Source organism: Globicephala melas, chromosome 1 (assembly GCF_963455315.2).
Source record: "Globicephala melas chromosome 1, mGloMel1.2, whole genome shotgun sequence".
Classification (NCBI taxonomy): Eukaryota; Metazoa; Chordata; class Mammalia; order Artiodactyla; family Delphinidae; genus Globicephala; species Globicephala melas.
This window is the reverse complement of record NC_083314.1, coordinates 122,003,894-122,029,827: the sequence shown is the minus strand read 5'-3', so window position 1 is coordinate 122,029,827 and position 25,934 is coordinate 122,003,894. Positions and strand designations below refer to the sequence as shown.

The window sequence follows — 25,934 nt, the reverse complement described above, 5'->3', positions numbered from 1 at the left end:
CACAGGCTTAGTTGCTCTGTGGCACGTGGGATCTTCCCAGACCAGGGCTCGTGTCCCCTGCATTGGCAGGCAGATTCTTAATCACTGCACCACCAGGGAAGTCCCTTCCACACATTTTTTAACTGGATTGTTTGTTTTTTTGATATTGAGCTCCATGAGCTGTTTGTATATTTTGGAGGTTAATCCTTTGTCTGTTGTTTCATTAGCAAATATTTTCTCCCATTCTGAGGGTTGTCTTTTCGTCTTGTTTATGGTTTCCTTTGCTGTGCAAAAGCTTTTAAGTTTAACTCCCATTTGTTTATTTTTGTTTTTATTTCTGTTACTCTAGGAGGTGGGTCAAAAAAGATCTTACTGTGGTTTATGTCAAAGAGTGTTTTTCCTATGTTTTCCTCTAAGAGTTTTATAGTATCTGGTCTTACATTTAGGTCTTTAATCCATTTGGAGTTTATTTTTATGTATGGTGTTAGGTAGTGTTCTAATTTCATTCTTTCACATGTAGCTGTTCAGGTTTCTCAGCACCACCTACTGAAGAGGTTGTCTTTTCTCCGTTGTATGCTCTTGTGTCCTTTTTCGTAAATTAGGTGCCCATATGTGTGTGGGTTTATCTCTGGGCATTCTATCCTGTTCCACTGATCTATATTTCTGTTTTTGTGCCAGTACCATAGTGTCTTGATTACTGTAGCTTTGTAGTATAGTCTGAAGTCAGGGAGCCTGATTCCTCCAGCTCTGTTTTTGTTTCTCAAGATTGCTTTGGCTATTTGGGGTCTTTCGTGTTTCTATACAAATTGTAAACATTTTTGTTCTAATTCTGTGGAGAATACCATTGGTAGTTTGATAGGGATTGCACTGAATCTGTAGATTGTTTTGGGTAGTATAGTCAATTTCACAATATTGATTCTTCCAATCCAAGACCATGATATATTTCTCCATCTGTTTGTATCATCTTTAATTTCTTTCATCAGTGTCTTATAGTTTTCTGCATACAGGTCTTTTGTCTCCTTAGGTAGGTTTATTCCTAGGTATTTTATTCTTTTTGTTGCAATGGTAAATGGGAGTGTTTCCTTAATTTCTCTTTCTGATTTTTTGTCGTTGGTGTATAAGAATGCCAGAGATTTCTGTACATTAATTTTGTATCCTGCAACCTTACAAAATTCATTTTTTAGTTCTAGTAGTTTTCTGGTGGCATCTTTAGGATTTTCTATGTATAGCATCATGTCATCAGCAAACAGTGACAGTTTTACTTCTTCTTTTTCAATTTGTATTCCTTTTATTTCTTTTTCTTCTCTGATTGCTGTGGCTAGGACTTCCAAAACTATGTTGAATAAGAGTGGCAAGAGTGGACATCCTTGTCTTCTTCCTGATCTTCATGGAAATGCTTTCCGTTTTTCACCATTGAGTATGATGCTTGCTGTGGGTTTGTCATATATGACCTTTATTATATTGAGGTAGGTTCCCTCTATACCCATTTTCTGGAGAGTTTTTATCATAAATGCATGTTGAATTTTGTCAAAGCTTTTTCTGCATCTATCGAGATGATCATATGGTTTTTATTCCTTAATTTGCTGATATGGTGGATCACACTGATTGATTTGCATATATTGAAGAATCCTGCATCCCTGGAATAAATCCCACCTGATCATGTGCTTTTAATGTGCTGTTGGATTCTGTTTGCTAGTATTTCGTTCAGGATTTTTGCGTCAATGTTTATCAGTGATATTGGTCTATAATTTTCTTTTTATGTGATATCTTCTTCTGGTTTTGGTATCAGGGTGATGGTGGCTTCGTAGAATGAATTTAGGAGTGTTTCTCCCTCTGCAATTTTCTGGAGGAGTTTGAGAAGGATTGGTGTTAGCTCTTCTCTAAATGTTTGATAGAATTCACCTGTGAAGCCTTCTGGTCCTGGACTTTTGTTTGTTGGAAATTTTTAATAACAGTTTCAATTTCATTACTTGTAATAGGTCTGTTTATATTTTCTAATTCTTCCTGGTTCAGTCTTAGAAAATTGTACCTCTCCAAGAATTTGTCTATTTCTTCATGGTTGTTCATTTTATTGGCATATAGCTGTTTGTAGTAGTCCCTTATAATCCTTTGTATTTTTGCAGTGTCAGTTGTGATTTCTCCTTTTTCATTTCTAATTTTATTGATTTGCATCCTCTCCCTTTTTTTCCTGATGAGCCTGGCCAAGGGTTTATCAATTTTATTTATCTTCTCAAAGAACCAGCTTTTAGTTTTATTGATCTTTGCTATTGTTTTCTTCATTTATATTTCATTTATTTCTGCCCTGATCTTTATGATTTCTTTCCTTCTACTGACTTTGGGTTTTCTTTGTTCTTCTTTCTCTAGTTGTTTTAAGTGTAGGCTTAGATTGTTTGTTTGAGATTTTTCTTGTTTCTTGAGGTGAGATTGAATTGCTATAAACTTCGCTTTTAGTACTGCTTTTGCTGCATCCCATAGGTTTTGAGTTGTCGTGTTTTCATTGTCACTTGTTTCTCTGTATTTATTTTTTTGTTGTTGTTGTTGTACGTGGGCCTCTCACTGTTGTGGCCTCTCCCATCGCAGAGCACAGGCTCTGGACGTGCAGGCTCAGTGGCCATGGCTCACAGGCCCTGTCACTCTGTGGTATGTGGGATCCTCCCAGACCGGGGCACAAACCCGTGTCCCCTGCATCGGCAGGTGAACTCTCAACCACTGTGCCGCCAGGGAAACCCCTCTCTGTATTTTTTTAATTTCTTCTTTGATTTCTCCATTGATCTCTTGGTTATTTAATAGTGCACTGTTTAGCCTCCATGTATTTGTGGTTTTTACAGTTTTTTTCCTGTACTTGATTTCCAGTCTCATAATGCTGTGGTCAGAAAAGATACTTGATATGATTTCAATTTTCTTAAGTTTTCCAAGGCTTGATTTGTGACCTAAGATGCGATATATTGTGGAGAATGTTCTGTGTGCACTTGAGCAGAAAGTGTATTCTGCCACTTTTGAGTGGAATGTTCTATAAATATCAATTAGATCTATCTGGTCTATTTTGTCATTTAAAGCTTGTGTTTCCTTATTTATTTTCTGTTTGGATGATCTGTCTGTTGGTGTAAATGGAGTGTTAAAGTCCCCTGCTATTATTGTGTCACTGTCGATTTCTCCTTTCATGGTTGTTAGCATTTGCCTTATATGTTGAGGGGCTCCTATGTTGGGTGCATAAACATTTATAATTGCTATATCTTCTTCTTGGATTGATCCTTTGATCATTATGTAGAGTCCTTCCTTATGTCTTGTAACAGTCTTTATTTTAAAATCTACTTTATCTGATATGAGTATTGTTACTCCAGCTTTGTTTTGATTTCCATTTGCATGGAATATATTTTTCCATTCCTTCACATTCAGTCTGTATGTGTCCCTAGTTCTGAAGTGGGTCTCTTGTAGACAGCATACATATGGGTCTTGTTTTCATATCCATTCAGCCAGTCTATGTCTTTTGATTGGAGCATTTAATCCATTTACATTTAAGGCAATTATCAATATGTATGTTCCTATTACCATTTTCTTAATTGTTTTGGGTTTGTTATTGTAGGTCTTTTCCTTGCCTTGTGTCTCCTGCCTAGAGAAGTTCCTTTAGCATTTGTTGTAAAGCTGGTTTGGTGGTGCTGAATTCTCTTAGCTTTTGCTTGTCTGAAAAACTTTTGACTTTTCCATCAAATCTGAATGAGATCCTTGCTGGATAGAGTATCTTGGTTGTAGGTTTTTCTCTTTCATCACTTTAAGTATATCCTGCCACTCCCTTCTGCCCTGCAGAGTTTCTGCTGAAAAAATCAGCTGATAACCTTTTGGGGATTCCTTTGTATGTTATTTTTTGGTTTCCCCTTGCTGATTTTAATATTTTTTCTTTGAATTTAATTTTTGTTGGTTTGATTAATATGTGCCTTGGTGTGTTTCTCCTAGGGTTTATCCTGTATGGGACTCTCTGTGCTTCCTGGGCTTGGGTGACTATTTCCTTTCCCATGTTAGGGATGTTTTCCACTATAATCTCTTCAAATATTTTCTCAGACCCTTTCTTTTTCTCTTCTTCTTCTGGGATCCCTATAATTTGAATGTTGATGCATTTCATGTTGTCCCAGAGGTCTCTGAGATTGTCTTCAATTCTTTTCATTCTTTTTTCTTTATTCTTCTCCTTGGCAGTTATTTCCACCATTTAGTCTTCCAGCTCACTAATTCATTCTTCTGCTTCAGTTACTCTGTTATTGTTTCCTTCTAGTGTATTTTTCATTTCAGTTATTGTGTTGTTCATCTCTGTTTGTTCTTTAGTTCTTCTAGATCTTTGTTTATCATTTCTTGTATTTTTTCAATCTGTGCTTCCATTCTATTTCCGAGATTCTGGATCATCTTTGCTATCATTACTCTGAACTCTTTTTCAGGTAGGTTGCCTATTTCCTCTTCATTTATTTGGTCTTGTAGGATTTTACCTTGCTCCTTCATCTGTGATATAATTTTTTGCTGTCTCATTTATTTGTTTTATGAGTGGGATTGTGTTCCTGTCTTACTGGTTGTTTGGCCTGAGGCTTCCAACACTGGAGTTTGTAGGCTGTTGTGTAGAGCTGGGTCTTGGTGCTGAGATGATGAACTCCTTGAGACCTCACTCCAATGAGTATTCCCTGGGGTCTGAGGTTCTCTGTTAGTCAAGTGGTTTGGACTCAGAGCTCCCACCACAGACGCTTTGGCCCAACCCCTGGCTCATGAACCAAGATCCTGCAAGCTGTGTGGGGCTGCCAAAAAAACTAAACAAAACAAAGAACAATAACAAAGTAAAACATAAAATTAGACTAGGAAGCTAACAGATATGTTAGAAAGAATGTAAAAATAAATATATAGATGAATCAACAACCAGAAGGTATATCAGTACCACAATAGTAAAAAAGAGGAGGGGAAAAAAAAGCGGGGGTGGGGAAGGGCTTGGCTGTGTAGGGTGGGGCCTAAGCAAGAGCGAGTTTTGAGCAGTGGACAGAGCCAATGCTCAGGAAACACAGGGCTGGAAAAGGCCCTGGGAGCCATGGGGAGTGGCACTTAGGCTCAAGTAACAGAAGGGGCCCAGGCATGCTCCCCACCCATGGTCTCAGAGGGAAGGGAACCTCACCTGGGAGCCCAGAAATCTTCCTAGGCTTGAGTGAGTGGGGCAATCGCCCTCCGCTTCTCTCCCGCCTCACCCAGTGGGCCCCTCCCACCTGCCTCTCCTGATCTCCCTAGCCTCCCTCCTATGCCCTCAAGGACCCACACAGCCTGGATGGGGCTTTAGGGGGTGGGTTACTGGGTTGGGAGCTCAGCAGGATTCTCAGCCCAAGTGGGCCAGGCGATCACCCTCCGATCCTCTCCCTCTCTTCCTGGAGAGTCCCTCCTGCCTGCCTCTCCTGATCTCCCTGGCCTCAGGGCTGCCAGTCCTGTCTGGCCTCCACTTCTCCTCCCCCCCCCAGTCCTCCTACGTCCTACTGATTCACTTAGGGGTTCCTCCCATCTCCTTGGGCATCAGAGTCCCCCACCAGTGGCCAGCAGGTGCCCTAGTTGTGGGGAGACGCAAACTCTGTGTCTTCCCACACCACCATCTTGACTCCCCCTTCTTCTTCTGGAATTCTAATTAGATATATGTTAGGCTTCTTATTTTAACTTTCTAGTTTCTTAATACTCTTTTCACATTTCATATTTTGAATACTTATATCTCTTTGTGCTACATTGTCTTGGAATAATTTCCTTAGGTCTATCTTCCATTTCATTTATTCTCTTTTCACCTTTTAAGGATTTTTATTTCAATGAAGGATTTTTATTTCACTGTTAAAATGTCAATTTAATACCTTCCAAACATGCCTGTTTGTTTTTTATACTGTCCAGTTCTTGCTCTGTGTTTTCTGTTTCTACCTTTAGCTCCTTGCACAATTTAAATGTGTTTATTTCTAAGTCTCTTTCATTTTCTTTTATTATCCCAGGTCACAGTGTACAATTTCCACTCTCTGCTGTGTCTACATCCTGTTTCCCTATGTGGTTTGTAATTTTTGATCACAAGTTCATTTTCAGAAGGGTTGTTTCCCATGTGAATCCCATAAGGCCTGAGTTATGGAAGTGGTTTTGAGTTTGCCTCTGTGAGGTCCCCAGAAATTTCATTCATCCTGGCCTAATTTTTATGTTTAACTTCTATGCTAGATTGTGTTTCCAGAGAACACCACAACAATATCTCCCCTCCTACAAGCTCTTTTATAAAGTACTCTTGCCACTCTCTCATCAAGAGGTGGAGTTTATTTTCCCTCCACCTGAATCTGGGCTGCCCTGTTGCTGGCTTTAACTAATGGAATGTGGTGGAAATGACATTTTGTAATTTCCAAGACTGGACCTTAAGAGATACCCAACTTGCACCTTCACCGTTTAAAATGCTCCCTCTTGGAGGCCAGTCATCATGTTAGAAGCCTAACTACCTTGAGACCACCTTGTGAAGAAGTCCATGCTATCCACATATAGAGGGAAAAGCTGAGTGGCCACCAAAGCAATCAAACATATGAGTGGAGATTTCTTGGACCTTTGCCTCACTCAGCCTAGCTGAGTCACCAAGGGAATGACCACCAAGTCACCAAGTGAATGACCCCAACCTCAAGTAGAACAGAAGAACGATTCAGCCAAGCTCAGCCTGAATCCCTGACTAACAGCTCACAAGCAAATAATTTTAATACATCATATAGCTTTAGGTTTCTGATTCTTAGTTGACTCTTTTCTGCTCATGGTGGAGGTAAATAGCAAGCTCTCTTAACACTGCTGTAGTTTAGTTGATACAGCCTCTCAATTCCATCATTCAGTGGGGTCTTTCTATGTTCCCCGCAATAACTGGAAAGGCATCCTCATTCATTAGGACCCAACTTAATTCTCAGTCTCCCTGGCCCAACTTTCTCTGATCATCATAAGGAAGAATGAATAATTATTTCATCTCTCATGCTACTCTTCTACCTACAACATGTAAGGGTTTCTAATTTTTTCATAGAATGAGATTTCATCTTTCAGTTCAAGATATTTTACCTGAGGAAAATCCCACCTTTCCTATCTCACTAGTCCTTTTCACATATCTGTGTCTCGGTCAAACCGAGCTACCTACTCTTCCTGTACATACCCCATTCTGCATCCTGTATGCAGAGTTGCTCATGTTGTTCTCTTTGCATGAAATACCCAACCTTCTGGTGCCCATATGTAGATCTAACCAATCTTTCAGCCCCTGCTAAAGTGCTTCCTTTCCCATAAAGCCTTTTTTCATAGCTCAAACTATAATCTCTCCCTCTCTTGAAGTCCAATATTGTAATTGGTCTATGATTGCCTTGTGATTTCAACCTTCTCAAAACTTTAGAACATAGTGGGTTAGAACAGAAGTCGGCGAAGTAAGCCCACCACACATCCAGTCGACTGCCTGTTTTTGCATATAAACTTTTATTGGAACACAGTCACAGTCATTCACTAATATATCGTCTATGGTTACTTTTGCACTGTAATGGTAGAGTTGATTAGTTGCAACAGAGACTGTTAAGCCCAGAAAGTCTAAAACATTTACTATCTGGCCCTTTACAGAAAAATTTTGCCAATCTCTGGTTTAGAGCACGAGAATTGGACTTCGTATCACTCCTTAACATTTATCAGCTGTTTGATCCACAGGCTTGCTGTGAAGGTCAAATGATTGAATGGGAATGAACTATTTTGGAACGTTTAAAGCATGATTATAGAGTATTTTTATTGCTGTTACTTTTGGCTTAACTTAGACTATCTTATGGTTTACCTCTAACTGAGTAAACAGTTCTCATAAAGAAGTGGAAAGAAATTAGAAAGATCATGGTGTTATGTTAGCTATTATTGTATTCTTTTTATAAGAGTGTATAGATATATATAAACATGTGAAGTGCTCTAGACATGAGCTTCACTAAGCAAATACCCAGATTAAGCTTAGAAAAAGAGAGGGAAACCTTCCCTTTGTAAGCTCTAATGTGGTACGTTATGACTGCAAAACAGACCAGCACATCCTTAATTGTTTGTGTAAAATATCCATTTCAAGATGATATTTAGAAAGTGAGGAAATTGATGATGCCATTTCTAGTCATGAAATGATCCCTCAGCTTTTGTGTTTTTGCAGAGCCAGATTTTGGAAAATAGAATGTCAAAGATGGTTTATCAGTATGGATAAAATAAGTGAAAGGCCACTGTTAAAAAACAACAACAACAGCAATCAAAAAATGGATAGCTCAGTGATGGTGGTAAAGGGAGCCCCCTTTTTTAAAAACAAATCTCCCAGCCAGTGGTATTTTTAAAGAAGGAATGTATTTCCATCAGGAAAGTTTGCTTCCTTATCCCTTCTGAAACAATATTAAATTTTCTTCTAGGGAGGAGACCCCAGTAAACCACAAATTGTTTTCTCCACTGTTTGTACAGTGAAAACAGCAGGTGGGAGGGGGGTGTTTAAGGAGCCTGGCACTCTGCAGAGCATCAGGGCCTCTTTAATTAGAGAGAGGCTGTTAGGGAAGATGAACAATGCTCCCTTTGTTAGAGCAACACAGTGTCTTTCAAAATCATATTTGTTTTTAAACTCAGTGGATTTGCACACAACCATGATGAGAAACACAGTTTAGATGGTGCATAGGAATATGAATAGGAGATGTTTGCTTTAAAAAATATAACAAATAAAGATACAGGCTTTGAAAACCTGGAGTTGCAATGAAAGAGTGCTGTAAAAAGTTCACTCAAACTTTGAAATTTTCTGGCAAACAAGTTATATCAGCTTGAGGGGAACTATAATACACATGGATACTTTGGATATGAAAATGGAATCAAAACTATTCTCTTCTGGCAGTCAAAGTAAGTTTTATGACAATGGATTCTTAGTTGCCTTTTTTTCTTTCTTAGGCTTCTTCAATTTTAAGTACATTTGTATGATAGTAAAATGATAATAGATAGTGAAAACTTTAAAACTCCTAGGAATTTCATTGACTTGGGCAATGATATCAAGAGGGCTTGTTGTTTCCAAGTAGCTTAGTGATGAAAAGGACATCATCCAAGAAATTTTATTTTCTAGGACAAATGGTCTGATATGGCTACTCAATAGTGTATTTACATCTTAATGAAGCATTTCCTTTAAGAGAAGTGTCCTGGGGATCACAACCAGTTATTGAGATTCTGCCTAGGTCTCTGTGCATATTAAATGCCTTTGTTGTGTTTATTTTTCCCAAGGCGGTTTTATGATAATGAAATGCTGGATTACCCAATGGGCAAAATGTACATATTCGAAAAGCATCAACAAAATAGAGACACCAAAAAAGAAACAATTTGGGGTGGACAAAAAGTTGATAGTGTGTGTGTGTGTGTGTGTGTGTGTGTGTGTGTGTGTATGAATATATATTTATTCTTCTTATGTATATTGTGTGTGTGTGTGTGTGTGTGTGTGTGTGTGTGTATGTGTGTAAAGCATCAAAGTAATTTCCATGAAAAAAACAAACAAGAGCTTTGTTGGACTTCCTTCCAGCTAATTTGTTTTAGTAGGGTTTCTATGCTAAATTATATACTGAGGGAGGGGACACCATAATATTTTCAGTCAGGACTTGATTATGTGTCTTGCATCATACTGAGCCTTTCAGAGGAAATCAAAGAAAGAAAAGACACAGCCCTTTTTTACAAGGAGCGACTTACACAGGCATGAGACATAACCAGGAGACAGAGTTCTAGCCAGTATATAATGTAATTATAATTGTATTTGTTTGATGTTTTACTTGGTTTGATTATGTTGTTAACTCTCATGTTGATAGAGTTCTTTATTAAATTGTTAAATACCATTTGTTCAAAATATGGGTAATTTGCAGTTACTGATTAAATACCATGAGAGATAATCCACCACACCACAGGCAGATGATCAGAGAGCATCTCTCCATAGTTGGTTTGCCCAGCTGTAGCCCAGCAGACTAATGAGTATGGGAATAAGCTTCATGGGAACCCAACTAACTGGAATCTTCAAATAATTGGATTTTTCCCCTTGCACTTCTGTTTGATGAAAAAGAAGCAATGCTAAGACGGTAACCAATAAGAGGAACTTTTTCACCGAGTTCCTGAGCATGGTTTTGGATCACTATATATAAAGCCCAATTTCCTAGCCCACCTCCGTCTTAGTTCTGCTTAGTGAAAACTATTATTGCTAAGAGTGACCCTGAAAAATATCAGCCTTTAAAGAAATATTAATTCTGTTTGCAATATTCCTCTTATAAAGTGGACAAGCACATTCAGAAACACTTTTTGACCATAACAATTGAGGCAAAATAGTTCTCTATATAAGTCTTAGTTCATTTTTACTGAAATCGCACTTTTACTTACTTGGCTCTATTCTACCATTGAGGTAGTTTTGTATGTCTGGAAATGTGCTCTGTGGCCTGACATCCTTCTCAGGGTCTATAAGGATGGCAAAATCTCTAAAAAGGCCTATCAAAGAGACCCATCAACAAACTCATAATAAAACAAAGCTCACAATACAGTGAAGAATATCCCAATTACCATATGAGTCAGAGTTACAGTAAAGTCCACAGGAGTTTAGGAGAGGAATTGAATGCTGCAGGTTCAATAAGGCCAGGAACTGTGTTTGCCTTGTTCAGGGCTCCATGTCTAATGCAAATGAATTTGTTGAATAAATATTTCCTATTAGGATGGTCATCATCTAGATGGTAGCTTTTGAATGAGGTGTTTAAAGATGAGTTGAATTTTGACTGCTGAAGAGGAGAAGGGAAGACCATCCAGCTGGAGGAATGAGTTGTGAAAAAAATGCAGAGGTAGAAAGAAAAGTGGGGAATGAGGGGTGAGATTAAAAACTGCATAGAGCTGGATAAAGTCATTTACTAGATTATCCTTATGTATTATCTCATGGTTAGACTTGGTGGCGGCTTTGGAGAGAGATCATTTTGTGTTTGTGTTTTTATTCCTCTATCTATCATTCTTACCTGTACTTCCCCTCCCCCAACACACAAATTTTGAATTAGGAGAAGGAGCATTGCTTATTGCTAGGGTCAGCTTGGGTTTTAGCTTTGAAACATCCTGAACAAAAATGATAACTGGGTACGTCTACCCTGAGGTGCAGAGCTAAAAGAAAGCTCTGCAGGACTCCAGAAGTATTTCATCTGACAACATGTCTTCAGTTTCATTCATGATGAACTTCTGGCTAAATCTCATTATTTTGCTTTTCCTAAATCCATAAAGAAGCCACCTGAAGTGTCACTGAAGGACACTAGTGTGCTGATTGTTAGCATGGCTGGGCTGGTGCACAAGGTCTCTGGCACTGTGTACCCTGCGGAAATGCCGTCTCAAATGCATCATTTTGCTGAGTGCCCCTGCTCAATGCCAGCACTGGTTTGTCTTCTGAGTAGGTGTGCTTCCTAGAAATTAGCCTTCAGCTGACCCCACAGTACACCACACATGATAAGTTTAGTGATGTCACTCCCATGCCCCTACTGCAGACAAGAGATGCCTGAGAAGAGGAGGAAGTTTACCATTGAAGGGAAATGGAAAGTTTATTTTATGTCTCATCAGAGGCTCCACTGCCAGACACACGTTTCAGGGCCCAGTGTTCTGGACATGCAAATGCACACGGACACTGGAGTGTGGAGAATACAAGTGGAATGTGGGACAAAAAAGAGATGGGGTGGTCAGAGTTGTATGTAATTACTTTAATTTGTTGCAAGGGAAATGTCAGGTTTCACATGAAGAAGGATTTGGGAAAGATTAGAAGTACTGGAGCTGAATGTCCCTAAAGAATGTTGTAAAATTTCCTTTTCAAATATGATGGGCTCTCTCCTTTCTGAGATGCATTAAGTTAGCACAATCTTTCTTGAAAACAGAGGGTTAATTCAGATGCGCACTTAAGACATTATTAACATTTGTGCAGTAGCCACTGCTTCATGTCATTCAAAAATAGATAGAGCAATTCTGCAAATAAAGGGCCCGACTATACTTATTTTCTCTAATTCCTTCCTGGGCTTAGCAATATTTGGGTTTGCTGAAAATAAGAAAGCAAATAAAAAAGAAGTGTAGTTTAAAGGGAAAAACCCTTATTTAGTTATATGAGCACCTTGAATGTTTAGCAGAGCATCACTTATTCAACAGTAAGGCAGTCACCGTTCTCTACATAGCTAAAGCTTTAATGACATTTTATGTAATCTCTGTTCAAAAGAAAAACAGAAAGTGTGTGTGTGTGTGTGTGTGTGTATGTGTGTGTAGCAGAAGAAACAAAAAGAAAATAAAATAAGATATTTTTGAACTCAGTGGGTAAATATTTCATTTTAAAGCATACAGTGCCTTGATGGAATATGGTGTCTGGGGTTGGAGGAGAAATAAATATTTTGAACCTGTGTTTACTTTATTATTTATTTATTTATTTGGTTGCACCAGGTCTTAGTTGCGGCTTGCGGCCTCCTTAGTTGTGGCATGCAAGCTCTTACTTAGTTGTGGCATCTTAGTTGTGGCATGCATGTGGGATCTAGTTCCCTGACCAGGGATCGAACCCGGGCCCCCTGCCTTGGGAGCACGGAGTCCTAACCACTGCGCCACCAGGGAAGTCCTATGAACCTGTGTATACTTTAGAATTAGTTAATATCAGTATGATTTTTACAAACTCTGCTTCCTAAAATGTTACTTGAGGCAGCTCACATTCATTCAACAAATACCACTGAATACCTCATATGCTTTTCCAGTTGCCTAAATTTGTTGAAGACAGGTACAGAGTACCAAATCAGACAAAATTCATAATGACATGTACAGTGAATGTGATTATTAGTAGGAGACAATTCTCAATTTGGTCTTTTAAGTTTGTGTATATCTTGCCTTTGTTCTGGATTATCTTTTCACGGATGTTTATAGAGTTACCAGTCTTGGAAGAGAGAGAATTCTCCTCAGGAGCAAAAGGCCAGCATGCTTATTGCCCATTATAAAAATTTGAGTTCCCTAAACTCAGGGTTCTTCTACTAAATGCAACCCACAGTGGGTGCAGGTATGTGGTTTTCAAGTTATGTTGTGAGGACTGGAGTTTGGGGAATGTGTGCAGGTGATGATACTCTGCCTGGGGTAATTGCTGTGAGTGTTAAATGCCCTATGCCTGTAAATTATAGTCCTATATCTCTGGTCCCAGGATCTTGGGCTTTAGCCAAGAGCCACAAACATGTACAGATAATTTCTTAGTTTGCATGTAGGGTAAAATCTCAGGCCCTTCACAAATCTTGTCAATTACTTTGAGTATTTGCATTTTATTCAGACAAGTACTTGAGCCAAACTAGTACTTTCTCAAGGTGAAATATCTCCGTTGGATTTTAATTTTCTTGTTAAATTTAAACTGAAAAAACTCCCAGGGAAAAAAGGGTAAAGGATGTTGTAAAAGAAGGAAGAGGTAAAATGGGGTGATGGGAATACCAAAAATAGTGAAAAAAAAACAGATCAAAGAAAAGAGCAGGACATAAGTATGAAACATTTTTGTATGTTTAGACAAATGTAGTTTATTTTTAAAATTTTGGGTTCATCCAATGGCTGTGCTAATAGACATACTTTTGTTGAAAATACAGAGAGGCTAGTTTATCAGGAGAGAGGTGGTTTAATACTTTTCACCTATTTTTAAATGGCAAGTGTTTATTACAATTCAAAAGTGGAGAAAACTGTAACTCATTTAAAATGTAAGCTGATAAGAGATAAAGGAAATGGCAGTTTTCCAGTGTTCTAATCATGCCATACTTATCCTAAATACTGCTGAATTCACCACTTGGAAGGGAAGACATCTTATTTGTACTATGCCATTATTTAGAATGTAACTTCTTACTATTTCTTAATTACAAAAGTGTCAGTAAAAACTGCAAACTCAGTTATTTAAATACTTGATATCTTTGAAAATCCAGATCTCTTCATCTATTCGACAAAACAAATTTATTTATAAGATCCTATTCATTTCATTTTAATAAAAATAAAGATAAAACAAAGTGGAATGAACTGAAAAAAATAATAGCGTAAGTCCCAAGTCATTTTTTAATGAGAATAAATATCGGATAAACATAATGCACTGTGACTGATTAAAAAATACTGTACGCAGTGATTTTTTAGAAAAAATATCATGATGGAAATAAGGCAGTTTTCATTTAGAAGAAAACCATCACTCTTCTTAATCAACTGAAAACAGCCACAGGGGTAATTACAGGCCACTCTTGTCGTTAAACATGGACTGCAAAATCCATCTAAATCAAGTAATCACTCTGTTAATTAAAAAATAAAAAAGACTAAGATGATCTGATATATGCCTTATAGAGAAATATAAGATGATCTGAGAATATCATATGTGGTGGTGGGATTACTAATACATGCAAAATTCTCTTCTCAAAATCTTTGAGTAGTATCCAAAATGATAGGACAGTCTGATTTTCAATTTTATAAATTTGTGGCTGCGAACACTTTCTCACCTGGCATTCTTAGTTATCTCTTCAGAGTTGCTGTGTTTCCTTGCTTGGGGCATAGAGAGGTGAAGGGTGCAAAGAAAAAAAAAAAAAAAGCCAGGAAACTTGTGATCTATTTGGGAAGTAAGACCAAAAATAAGAGTCAAAATAAAGATTCAGGTAATAGGACAAGTTAATGTTAGAAAAAATGCCACTAGAAAGGATGTGATTAACCACCAAAGATTTTTGCAAACAGTAATTGCTGGAATTCAAGTAGGGGAAACTACAATAGACTAGGGTGGTCCAAAAAGGCATCAAAGGCCAAATGAGATTTGATTCAGCCTTGAAGGATGGTGAAATCTGGCTGAAGTGTGCAAAGATTAAGAGATGGGGTTGGCAAACCAGTTTTGGGCTAAATCTGGCCTGGAGACTTCTTTACATACATGCAGAATCAAGAACGGATTGTACATTTTTAGATGGTTGAAAAAAATCAAATAAGAATAATATTTCATAACACTGAAAATTACATGAAATTTAAACTTCAGTGTCCATCAATAAAGTTTTATTGGCACACAGCCACTCTCCATTTGCTTATGTCTATGACTGTTCTTGTGCTACAGTGGCAGAGTTGAGTAGTTGTAACAGAGAACAAATGGCCTCAAAGTCTAAAATATTCACTGTATAGATCATTACTAACAAAGTTTGCTGACTCCTGATGTAAAAGATAAAGGGCAATAATGGAAAGGAATGTTGGAAGGCCTATAATACACCCAGCTCTGGAGATGAAAAGGAACCCCTGCAGGTTTTGAATATAGGAGGAAGCCAAACTGCCTCTGCTTCCTAAACACATCACCTGTGCCTGCAAATGTTTGTTAAATCAAAACAAATGAACAACAATTTTTAGATTCCTAATCCAACTGTTACTTTATATTTGTTGCTCTTCAAAAGGATGAATGACATTTCAGCATAGGAAATGTACCTTGACTCTCTGAGGTTGTCCATCCTAACCTCACACAGGTGTGCTATGAGCAGCTCTCACTGATTTTGACATTGTTGGACATGAAACAATACCTTGTATTTTGGGGATTTTCTAAGAGCGTATTTAGATGACACCTCCCTGGACCTTTCTTCTTTGGATTGCATGACATAATTTGTCTTCTACTTTTCCTACATAGCTCGGATATAGATACAAAAAGTGAGGGTTTATATTGACACAAAGAATCGGTAAAAAACCCTAGCTCTCTCTAGAGCCAGATCGTTAGAGAAAAAATGGTTCAGGCAAAGACACACTGCAGAAGGAGGCCAAGTGTTAAACCCCTCCTGTGGGTGTTCCCATCAGATCCACCATGGATACATTTCAGATACCAAATTTCCTCTCTAATATTTTAAGGCAACATGTCACCAAGCCTCACTAAGGGGTGAAATCTAAGAAGAGTGTAGAGAAACACACATGGGAAGAACATCACAATAAAAAGAAAACAAACTCTGGGAAATGTGGTTAAGAAATATCAGACTCAATTAATAGTGGAGACTTCAATAGCCTTGGAGAAATCCAATACAAACCAAATTCAAATGACATGTCAGTGCTTCCAGCCATGTTTGCTTTCAGTTGATTACGTTTTTAAAAAATCTTAGGGGGAATTCTTTAATGAAACCAAATCTGGCTAAAACCTACATTCTTCTAGGTAATAAAAATTAGGTAAAAACATTAATTTCAGATTTTTCTCTTTTATTTAAAAACAGGTATCTTTTAAAACATTTTTTGGTTCATTTGCAAAAAATGTTTTTGAGAAATTATGGGAACTTTCAATGGAAAGAGTAGAGCTGAGATGAAGTTAAGGGAGAACATTAAGAGAAAATGAGAAAATATACAATAGTTTAAAAATGCAACTTAAAGTCAAACTGCATAACTTGTTTTGGAGTTAATCCCAGATAAGTATCAGTATAGTCAGGGATAATGATGAATTCTGGATTAGAACTGTGTAAAGCTTTGTAAAAGCAGTAAGCTCAAGTCTTGGGAATGCAAAATCGATGACATTTTGGAATGAACTTGTACCCTAAATGGAGGGAAATAAAGTTTAACTCACATGTCAATATATTCTCATAAATATCCACCTAGAAGGGCACAGCTACAGGATACTTGGACACTTATACAGATACAGATACACACATGGACGTGGACAGATAGACATGTGCTTTAGGATATGAAAAAGTTCCTAGGTAAGAATTGTAACAGTGCAATGGTTTCTAGAAGAAAACCGTTTCCTATCCTGGCTCAGAATGTAAAAAAATGACTTTCCCCTAACATTGTATAATGGATCTTCCAGTCACAGTCGCCTATAGAAGCATAATTTATGTAGTGGATGACAAGAAGAGTTTTATGATATCTGGAATTCATTAAAAATTTTTAGATGGGAAAAACTGAGATCCAATTAAAACCTTAATAAATGTCTCTGTGTTGAATACAAATATATTAAGTTAATATGTGTGCAAGATGAAACTGGAAACGTTATGGGAGTCTGCATTTTAATTCTAGTTCTATCGGGAAACTATTTAACTCAGAGAATTACTTGGTAATGGGACTGTTTACAATGAAGCAAAACTGAATTTAAATAGGACATTTTAGCTCATGACTTGTCATAACTCATGAGATCTCAGCCTTAAGGCATGTTAAGATCTCACTGGTGAAAGGCTGGCGAGGAAAAGGAAGACGGACCAACTAGCGCCAAGAAGAGCCCTCAGGAGGCTAAGGCAGCGATAGGGCCAGTCCCCAAGGATCTTACCTTGAAGGGAAGCAAGGGCTGGCAGGATACTACATGGCAGGCCCCACCCATGTCATACTCGAGATACAGCAGTGACAGTCTTTGGTTGGAGATAATTCTCATGGACAGAAGGTGGTAACAGCTTGGTTTTACAGGAGACCTGGATGGGATGTGCAGTGTCTGTTAAAGTAGGACCCAAGAGCTTAGGGTTTATAGATACAAGTGAGTGTACCTATCCTGTATACTCAAAAAGATAGAATGTATCTATTTTCCACAGACTTACCTACTTGCTCTAGGTTTTGTATCCTAGGATGTATCCTAGGGAGGATATATTCTTACCCTACATTTTCTGACTATCAAATCTAAGACAATAGGGGACTTTCCTGGTGGTCCAGTGGCTAAGACTCCATGCTCCCAATGCAAGGGGCCTGGGTTCGATCCCTGGTTGGGGAACTAGATCCCCCATGCTTCAACTAAGAGTTCGCATGCCGCAACTAAAGATCCCTCATGCTGCAACTAAGACCCAATGCAGACAAATAAATAAATATTTTTAAAAAACTAAGACAATAGGCTACATTTGAATTGTGTCAAATGGTAGAGATTAGGCCCCTCACCTACTTGGCAGCCGAGTGTAGCAGTTATGATGGCAGAGGCAGAAGTCCAACTATCTGGGTTCAAATCTCTGTTCCCCGCCCTTACCAGCTGAGAATGACAACATTCATACAGATGTTGTGAGGATCAAATGGGACACTGCATATAATTGCAGGGTGCCTCCGTTTTGTTATTATTATTTTTGGAAACAGTCTTTTGGCTGTAAGTCACATAACTTGAGACTTGGAAAATTATACTATGTCTCTGGGCTAGACTAAGCTATTCCTGTAGTTTGGCCAGTTTTAAAACAAACAAACAAAATCCTGTCCATACCCTCCTCCCAGCCCCCACCCACCTGCACATCTAGCTGCACCTTCATCCCCTAATAGGTACAGAATATGCTTTTATTACCATCTAACTGCTCTTCCCCTTCCAACTGCTGTCCGGATCAAAGTGATTGTTAATATTGTTCTGTGAAACTTCTGGTCCAGATTTATTCTAGAATTGATTGACTTTGTTTTTAGGTTGTTATAAAATATGACTATTCCTGTCTATATTTAGTTATAATTTATGGATGCTAATAAAAGAATAACATTTTGGGAAGTGTGGACATGGGTGGGTGGGAGTTTAATTGAGAGATCCATACTCAAGAGTGAGGGAGCTAGTGAAACCCTCCCTGTGGTATGCCCAAGTCACAAGATGCTAAATGTTTGCCTCCTCAGTGTTTAATTTTCTGAGACACCCGAGAAGAATGGCAATCATCCTATTCATACTCTCCTACAAGCTACCTTTAGTGAACATCCCCCCCCCCCCCCGTTAGGAAAAAGAGCTACCATTTTGAGAATGTTCATAGTGCCAGAGAGTGAGGTAAGTGGATTTACAAGCATTATCTTATTTAATTCTCACAAGGAATTATATATTATTAAATAAACTAAGGATTCAAGAGAGGTTAAGAAGATTGATCAAGGTCACCCAGCAAGGAAATGCTCAGCGGGGTTGCTCGCTGGATTCTGCCATGTTGTCTCCCAGACATGCAGACTTTCTGTGTGGACAAAGAGAGCTCTGCTCACCCTTGCCCTTCCCACCTGCCACCCTGTCAGGCTCAGTCCTTCTTTCCTTAGAGCTTTGCTTCCACTTTGGTTAAGGACCTTACCACGTTATTTTATCACGTATCTCTCATCTTTCCCACTCGGCTGAACCTCAACTGATGTCAGAGACCATGGAAATCATGCTCTCATCTCCGATAGGTCCTGTAGTACTTCCATAAAGGTTTCCTCCTCCAGTTAGTGGTAGCTCAAAAAAAGATTTATTCTTCCAGTAGCAGCTCAATAAAGGTTTATTGAATTCATAAATGGATGAAATACTGGGTTTTCCTGACCCACTAGAGACTGAGCTAAAGTAGTGGTTTGAAATATGCAGTCATGATCAAGGAGTTCTTCCTGAAAATACGGTAGATCTCTGAAGCAGATGGCGGGGCTGGAGGAAGGAGTGGGAGAGCAGAGTGTGGTCCCTCAGCGAGACTGAGAAGAGGAGCTTCCCTTGGAAGCAGGCAGTTCCTCCACAGCCCAGCCTCCACCCTTTCCCGAGGTTCCTCCTGCTCTCCCAGGATTCTGCGTATTCTCATCAAGAAAACACGAGATCTCTTGAAAGCCGAGGTTTCTGCTTTGCGGTTTGTGAGCCAATCTCATGACGCCACAGCCACCACCGGCAGCCCGCAGTGCTTTTCCTGACTCCACGGAGGCAAACTAGACTGGGCTTCCAGCAAGTGAAACCTCTTGGGCAAATATTTTGGGCCTGGTTTTTAGATTTCTCTGACAGACCAAGTGGTGGAGATCTGTGTATGTATACAGGACGGACGGTCTCTCCCTTTTTCTGCTATGTGTGTGATGTTACTTTCGTTATAGAAATAATTCTGCTTCTCTTAGTCAGCTCTTGCTGGGGAATTGGGCTTTCCTTGTTGATTTTCATTCAACAAGGAAAGAGGGTTTGTTGAGGAGAGGTGGAGAGGACCCACAACATGTCTTCTCACAGGCCACCTGCTTCTTAGGTTGACCTCCTACATCACCCTGTGTTTTAGCATCAGAGAGTTCAGGTTGGATGGTGAAAAATGGCCTTTCTGGGTTTCCAGTCCTAATAGGAATGTGTAGATCTAACCTTGTTACTGAAGTTGCAACAAAATTCATCAAATTCTAAACTTGTTGCAGGAAAGAGCTAAGTCCTGTGCATGTGCGTGACCGCCCGTGCACACACACACACACGCACACAATTTATATATTAATTATACAATTAATGTATATATGAGAATATACTATATTTTCATATACACATATATGCTATTTACAGTATATTTATGTATACACACATTTTTTCACAAACACAGAAGCTTAAAGCAGGAGAGAGCAATGCATTATATATACACACACATACATATACGTGTGTGTGTACTTACAAACAAAATATATCATACACGGTGTATGGCTCACGGCATCTTTCGGGGATAGGTATTTGTATTTGTGCTCCCCCTTTTTTTTTTTTTTTTTAATTTTCAAATACTTGGGCCTCTCACTGTTGTGGCCTCTCCCGTTGCCGGAGCACAGGCTCCGGACGCGCAGGCTCAGCGGCCATGGCTCACGGGCCCAGCCGCTCCGCGGCATGTGGGATCTTCCTGGACCGGGGCACGAACCCATGTCCCCCGCATCGGCAAGCGGACTCTCAACCACTGCGCCACCAGGGAAGCCCGCTGTGCTCCCTTTTAATGGCAAATTATTTTTAGGTAAGGCCATCACAGAGTATTTAAGCAGAGCGAAGGCTCTTTCCTTAAACAGCTCAGGGAGAATTTTGTTTGCTACTTTTGAAGAATCCTTTGATGTACCCAAAGTCTGTGGAGGGGTGATTCCAAACCCACTGAATTAAAAAGTGTGAAGTGTCTGCTAGGAGTTCGCTGATCTGTTAGGGGAGACGAATCGAGGAGAAGAAAAGGCCACTTTCTCTCCCCAGCGGGACCCAGATTCCTGCCTGCTGTTGAGCGACTTTATATACAATGAACTACAGAACGTTTACAGAAAAAAAAAGAGAAAAGAAAAAGTAGCAAGCACCGAGGGGCAGCCGCCGGCGCCCGGGATGGCACGTGACCTGGGGGGCGGGGTCCCGCGGCTCGCCAGCCAGTGGACGGGGCCGGGGGCGGGCCCACGACTCGGGGGGCGGGGCCTGTGCCCGCGCAGCTCTCACCGCGGTCCCCTTATTTGGATCTGCGGGAATGTGGGCTGGAGCGGTCCTGCAGCGGTACCAACCTCCAGCCTGTCGCCTGGACTGCCCCTGACCCAGGCGCCCCGCTGCTCGGTGGCAGGAGGGCCGGCGGAGCGCCATGGCCTGCATCCTGAAGGTAACGACTCGCATCTATGGCTTGGACGCGTGGTTGGGCAGCCTCTTGCTGCTAAGAGGCGTGGAGCCAGCCGCGGTCCCACGGCATCCTCATCTCAGTTGTCTTTTCCTGGCGTTGCTTTTCTTTTTGTTCGTTTGGCAAATGCATAGGGAGGGAGATTCTGAAACATGCAGCTGGCACGGCTTCTCTTCCGACCATTCCTGCTTCTCGCGCCTGCATTGAAGGAGCTGCAGACTGTTGGCTCCAGGGGAGAGCAGGGCTGTGTGCCGAATAATGGGGATGGCAGGGAGGGGAGGGGTGCGCCCGCGAGTCCCGCGGCTCTGTTGCCTGAGGCCTTTCTGGGGCCACGCAGAGAAAAGGAAAGGCTGGACATGGGTTATTGGTGCTGAGGGGTACAGGGCTTTGAATGGGGGTGAGAGTGCAGAGGGAGTTCTACCGAACATTTGATCGTATGAAGATAAAAACTTCAGAGTTTACAGGTAGTCCCTTAGGAATGAGTTTTCTGTGAGATCTGCTAACTCTGTATGCTGTTAGCTCTACTTCGGAAAAGTTCACAAGAGGGTGTATTTATTAGGTGAGAATTTCAAGCCTTCCTTTTGCTTATAAATTTAAACAGACAAACCTCCCTTGTGCTCATAAACAGACAAAATTATTTCACTCCCTATCAGAGTCTGTTCAGCCACCCCTTCTTTGTTGAGTTTTCTTTCTCCAAGTGTGTTCTTAGCCTGGACTGAGCATCTTTCTGGGTTCTTGTGGCATCAGGTGGGAGAACTTGGTACGAGTGCCTCACTTGAGAACTTTTTATTCCATAGGGAGTTTGTTTGTTTGTTTGTTTTTCTGACTACTGTTTCTACTCGTGCCTAACCTGACTACATGAACCAAAAACATTCACAGCATGAAAGTTTCCTGGGCCTTGACTGGGAACGAAAGGCCTATTTGTTCCGAGTTTGGGAGAGCTGTGTGTGACAGAGGAAAACACCAGAAATCAAGTTGTTTGGTTGTGCTATTGTGAAAGAGCATTTACTTGTCTGTAGGATGATTTGAAGCCATCTACTGCTGTATTAGTTACCTGAATCCTCTTCCAACATGCCTTGGTGTTAATGATGCAAGTAAGAGACTAACCTAGTAGAGTTTGTTTCCATTTCTTAGAGTAAAGGAGATGAGGTATTTCCTGTGATTTTTCTGAACTTCCTTTGTTTGGTTTCAGAACATTTTCTGGGACATAATGGTAGCAAGATCAAGAGGAAATAATACCTTGGTATTACAATATGGGATTTTTACCTTGGAGACTCCTAGCCCAAGGACTGAAATATGAAGATGAGTCATCTCTACTATTTATTGTGTTATTAACTGAAAGAGAAGTTGAGGAGCGTGACATTTATTGTTGGCTGTCTTCTTCCCTTTTGATTTCTCCCCTGCCTCATCTTGCACATGTTCCAAACATGTTTAATACACATCCCAAGCTGCAAATGAATCTGATCCAACCATTCCTTCCCTTTCCAGCCCCTCACACTGACCTCAGACATTTGGGGCATATCTGATTCCTCCTTTATTTTTTTCTCCGCTGAAACTAATCTGGGGTGCAGACAGGTAAACTGCAAAGAGCAAAGGCTTTGGACTCAGAAAGACCTTGGTCTGAATGCAGGCTCTGCCATGTGCTACCTGCGTGACCTTGGATAAGCTACTTAAATGTCTCTGTGTCTCAGTTTCCTCAATATAAAATTAAAGTAATAGCACCTCAGGGTTGTAATACTCCACAGGGTTGCTGTGGATGAAATAAGATATGAAAAATACTTTGTGGCACAGGCATTCAATAGGTGCTATTTTTTCCTCACATATAATAATAACTACAATTTAATTAATCTTTACTATATCCTCAGCCCGTTTCATATAATATAACTCTTGGTCTTACATCAAACCCTGTAAGGTGAGTATCATTGTTTAAAACCGCATTTTACAGATGGGGAAGCTGAGGCTCCCGAGCTTAAGCGATTTGCCCAAGGGAACAGGGTTAAGGACAGAGTGAGCCTGGACTTAGACCCAGATCTGCCAACCTTCTTTATATTTTAACTCTGTTCCCTGTACTTTCCCAGATGATGACTTTCTAAGATGCCCTAATACCGTTCAGAGTCCTTACCACCTTTGAGAAACAAAGTACCTTTGTGCAATGGTCTTGATGGCCTCTGGTGGGCCTTTTCCCCTTGTCTTTGAAAGGCCATGCATGGGGGAGTGGAGAGTCCAGAGACCTGGGTTCAGTGCAAGCTTTTTCTCCTGCATATGATTTTAGACAGTCACTGCAACTTGCAACCTCAATTTGCCCAAGCTGTAGAATGCCTGATAGGGTTTTGTGAGGGTAAAATGATATACTGTTGTTGTTGTTTTTAATGAAATATTTTCTGCCGTATTGGTGTTGGTATCACAAGATGCATAAGCCATTGACCCCATTCTCCACTGGCTTACAGTATAGTAAGGGGGATAGAAAAGTAAATGAATGTGTTACAATGTGAAGAATAATAGGCCTGTGGAAGGCATAACAGAAGCATGGAGGGAGAAAGCAATGAACCCTCTAATTGGATAATTAGGATAGTGTTCCTACTTATGATTTGGAGCTGTGTTTTGAAGACTGAATATGATTTACTGTGATGAAGCTTGTGTTTTAGAAGGATAACTTTTGAGTCAGGGTCAACTTTATGCTGTGGGCAAAATCTACTCTTCTCAGCAGATTTTTGAGGTAGATCTTATTATCCCGAGATACAAAGAGGTTGATTAAAGTATCATTATTGCCTAAACAATAGTGACCCTAAATAGGAACCTTTGACTAGCTAAGAAGAGGAGCCTATACCATGGCAGCAAATGGTGGTCTTTTGGGGCATACAGAATATCCCCTCAAGGTATTGTGCGTGGTAAGGGCCCATTCTGCCCATGTGTAGACCTGGTTCTCAAAACAGAATAATGATTACCTCAATAATCATTTAATTGTGGAATATATACTTACTCCATGTTGCATGGGCTTCGAAGCCAGAAATATGTGGATTTTAATTATGGCTCCACCATTTACTAATTGTGTAACCATAAGCAAGTTTCTTGATTTCACTGCCTCAGTTTCTAAAATGGAGATGATCATGCATTCCTCAATGGGTTATTCTAGGGGTTAAATGGAAATATCTGCACATTAGTTAGAATAGGCTAGTTTACTGCAGAAAAAACAACCTCCAGTCTTAGTAGGTTCATTTCTTGCCATGCTCCTGGTTAGGCAGCTCTCCTGGGGAGCTGTGCCATTGTGAATAATGAAGTCAAGGGACAGTCTCTTTCCATGGGGTGTTTTAAAAGTCTTCAAAATTTGGTAGACAAGAAAGATATTTAATTTGTATTTATTTGGTTATTAGTGAAATAAAACTTAAATTTATAGAAGTCATTTGTTTTTCATCTCTTATAAATTACAGATACTTTAGTATTTTATATAATAAAAGCTGTTTGTATTTTCTTTTATGATTTCTACCTTTGGTCAGCAGGTACTTTTTTGAGAACAGTGTCACGTATACCTTTGACATTTAACACATATTTAGTGAATTGTATTAAGGTTTTTTTTTGGATTCAGTACTGAAATGGAAACTGAGTGAACATGTGGACACAGACACTTATTTCGGCCTTGGAGAAGATTATGGTTTTGCCAGGTTAATGATACTTAGGAACTTGAAGTAGTTAGACAATAACACAGTAGGTGCATGACTAAGCTACTGTTATCTTCTCTACCAGTCACCTGTCCTCGTATGACATTGATCCTTTTTTTTTGCTTTTTTGGCTGGACCTTAGTTGCTGGACCAGGGGTCAAACCCGTGCCCCTGCAGTGGAAGCACGGAGTCTTAACCACTGGACCACCAGGGAAGTCCCTACATTGGTCTTGATTGATGGGAAATTTGATGAATATTGATATCAAGTTATGGACTTGGTGTCTTCTTATTTACTTTTCCCCCACTGCCCCAGATCTAATCCTTCACCATACTGCATCAATTCTGTCTCAGGAAATCTCTCAAATATGCCCATTATTCTCTATCCCTATCACCTCTGCCTTGTCTAGAGCCTAGTATTTGGTCTGTCTTTTGAAATAGCTTCCTTTCCTTCAGGCGCCTCATAATCTCGCCCATCTTCCACATCACTCTCAGATTATTGTGCAGAAGTGCAGTGCTGATCAAGCCATTTGTAGGCTTAAATGCTTGTCTTGGCTCCCCAGGCCCTGCAGGGTAAACCCAGCTGTTTAGCTTGGCATTCAGGTTCCTTCAGAATCTGGCTCCTGCCCACATATCTGGCCTCACCACCTACTACTCCCTTCCTCATGATCTAGACACTTACCTAAATGAATTCCAAGTCTGCAGATATAGAACCTCCTTTCGTGGCTCTGTGCCTTTGTAGTATAGCACAGGGATTGAAAGCCTGGTCTTTGATGTCAGACCAACCTGTTCCAGCAGTGATATCTCTAAGCCTCAGTTTCCTCGTCTGTGAAATGGGAGCAAAAACAGTGCCTACTTCTTAAGGTTATGAGGAATAAATGAGCTAATTTCTATAGAACAGAACCTGACACATAATAAGTCCTTGATAATTATTAGCTATTAGTTGTAGTTGTACATGCTGTTTTCTCTGCAGGAAATTCCCTCTGCTATCACTTTTCCTCCACTGAGAGTTCAATTTATCTTTCAACTCCTATTTCAGCATCACATCTGTGGTCAAGTCTTCCCCTGCCTCAGGCTTCCTCTGTGGCTCCATGGTTTG

The 25,934-nt window shown here is 39.9% G+C and overlaps 1 protein-coding gene across 6 annotated transcripts in view; it reads left to right on the top strand.

Moving 5' to 3' along the window:
* Window positions 1-8,624: 8,624 nt before the first annotated feature.
* Window positions 8,625-25,934, top strand: part of ST6GALNAC3 (ST6 N-acetylgalactosaminide alpha-2,6-sialyltransferase 3) — a 766,015-nt gene continuing 748,705 nt past the window's right edge. For 3 of the 6 annotated variants that reach the window (XM_060304109.1, XM_060304097.1, XM_060304116.1), the window contains exon 1: window positions 20,998-21,167. In XM_060304109.1, the coding sequence (XP_060160092.1) occupies window positions 21,150-21,167 (18 nt within the window). In that variant the 5' untranslated portion in view covers window positions 20,998-21,149. Of the gene's footprint in view, window positions 8,851-20,997; window positions 21,168-25,934 lie in introns of those variants that run through there. The other 3 variants (XM_060304122.1, XM_060304101.2, XM_060304153.2) reach the window with 3 other exon arrangements.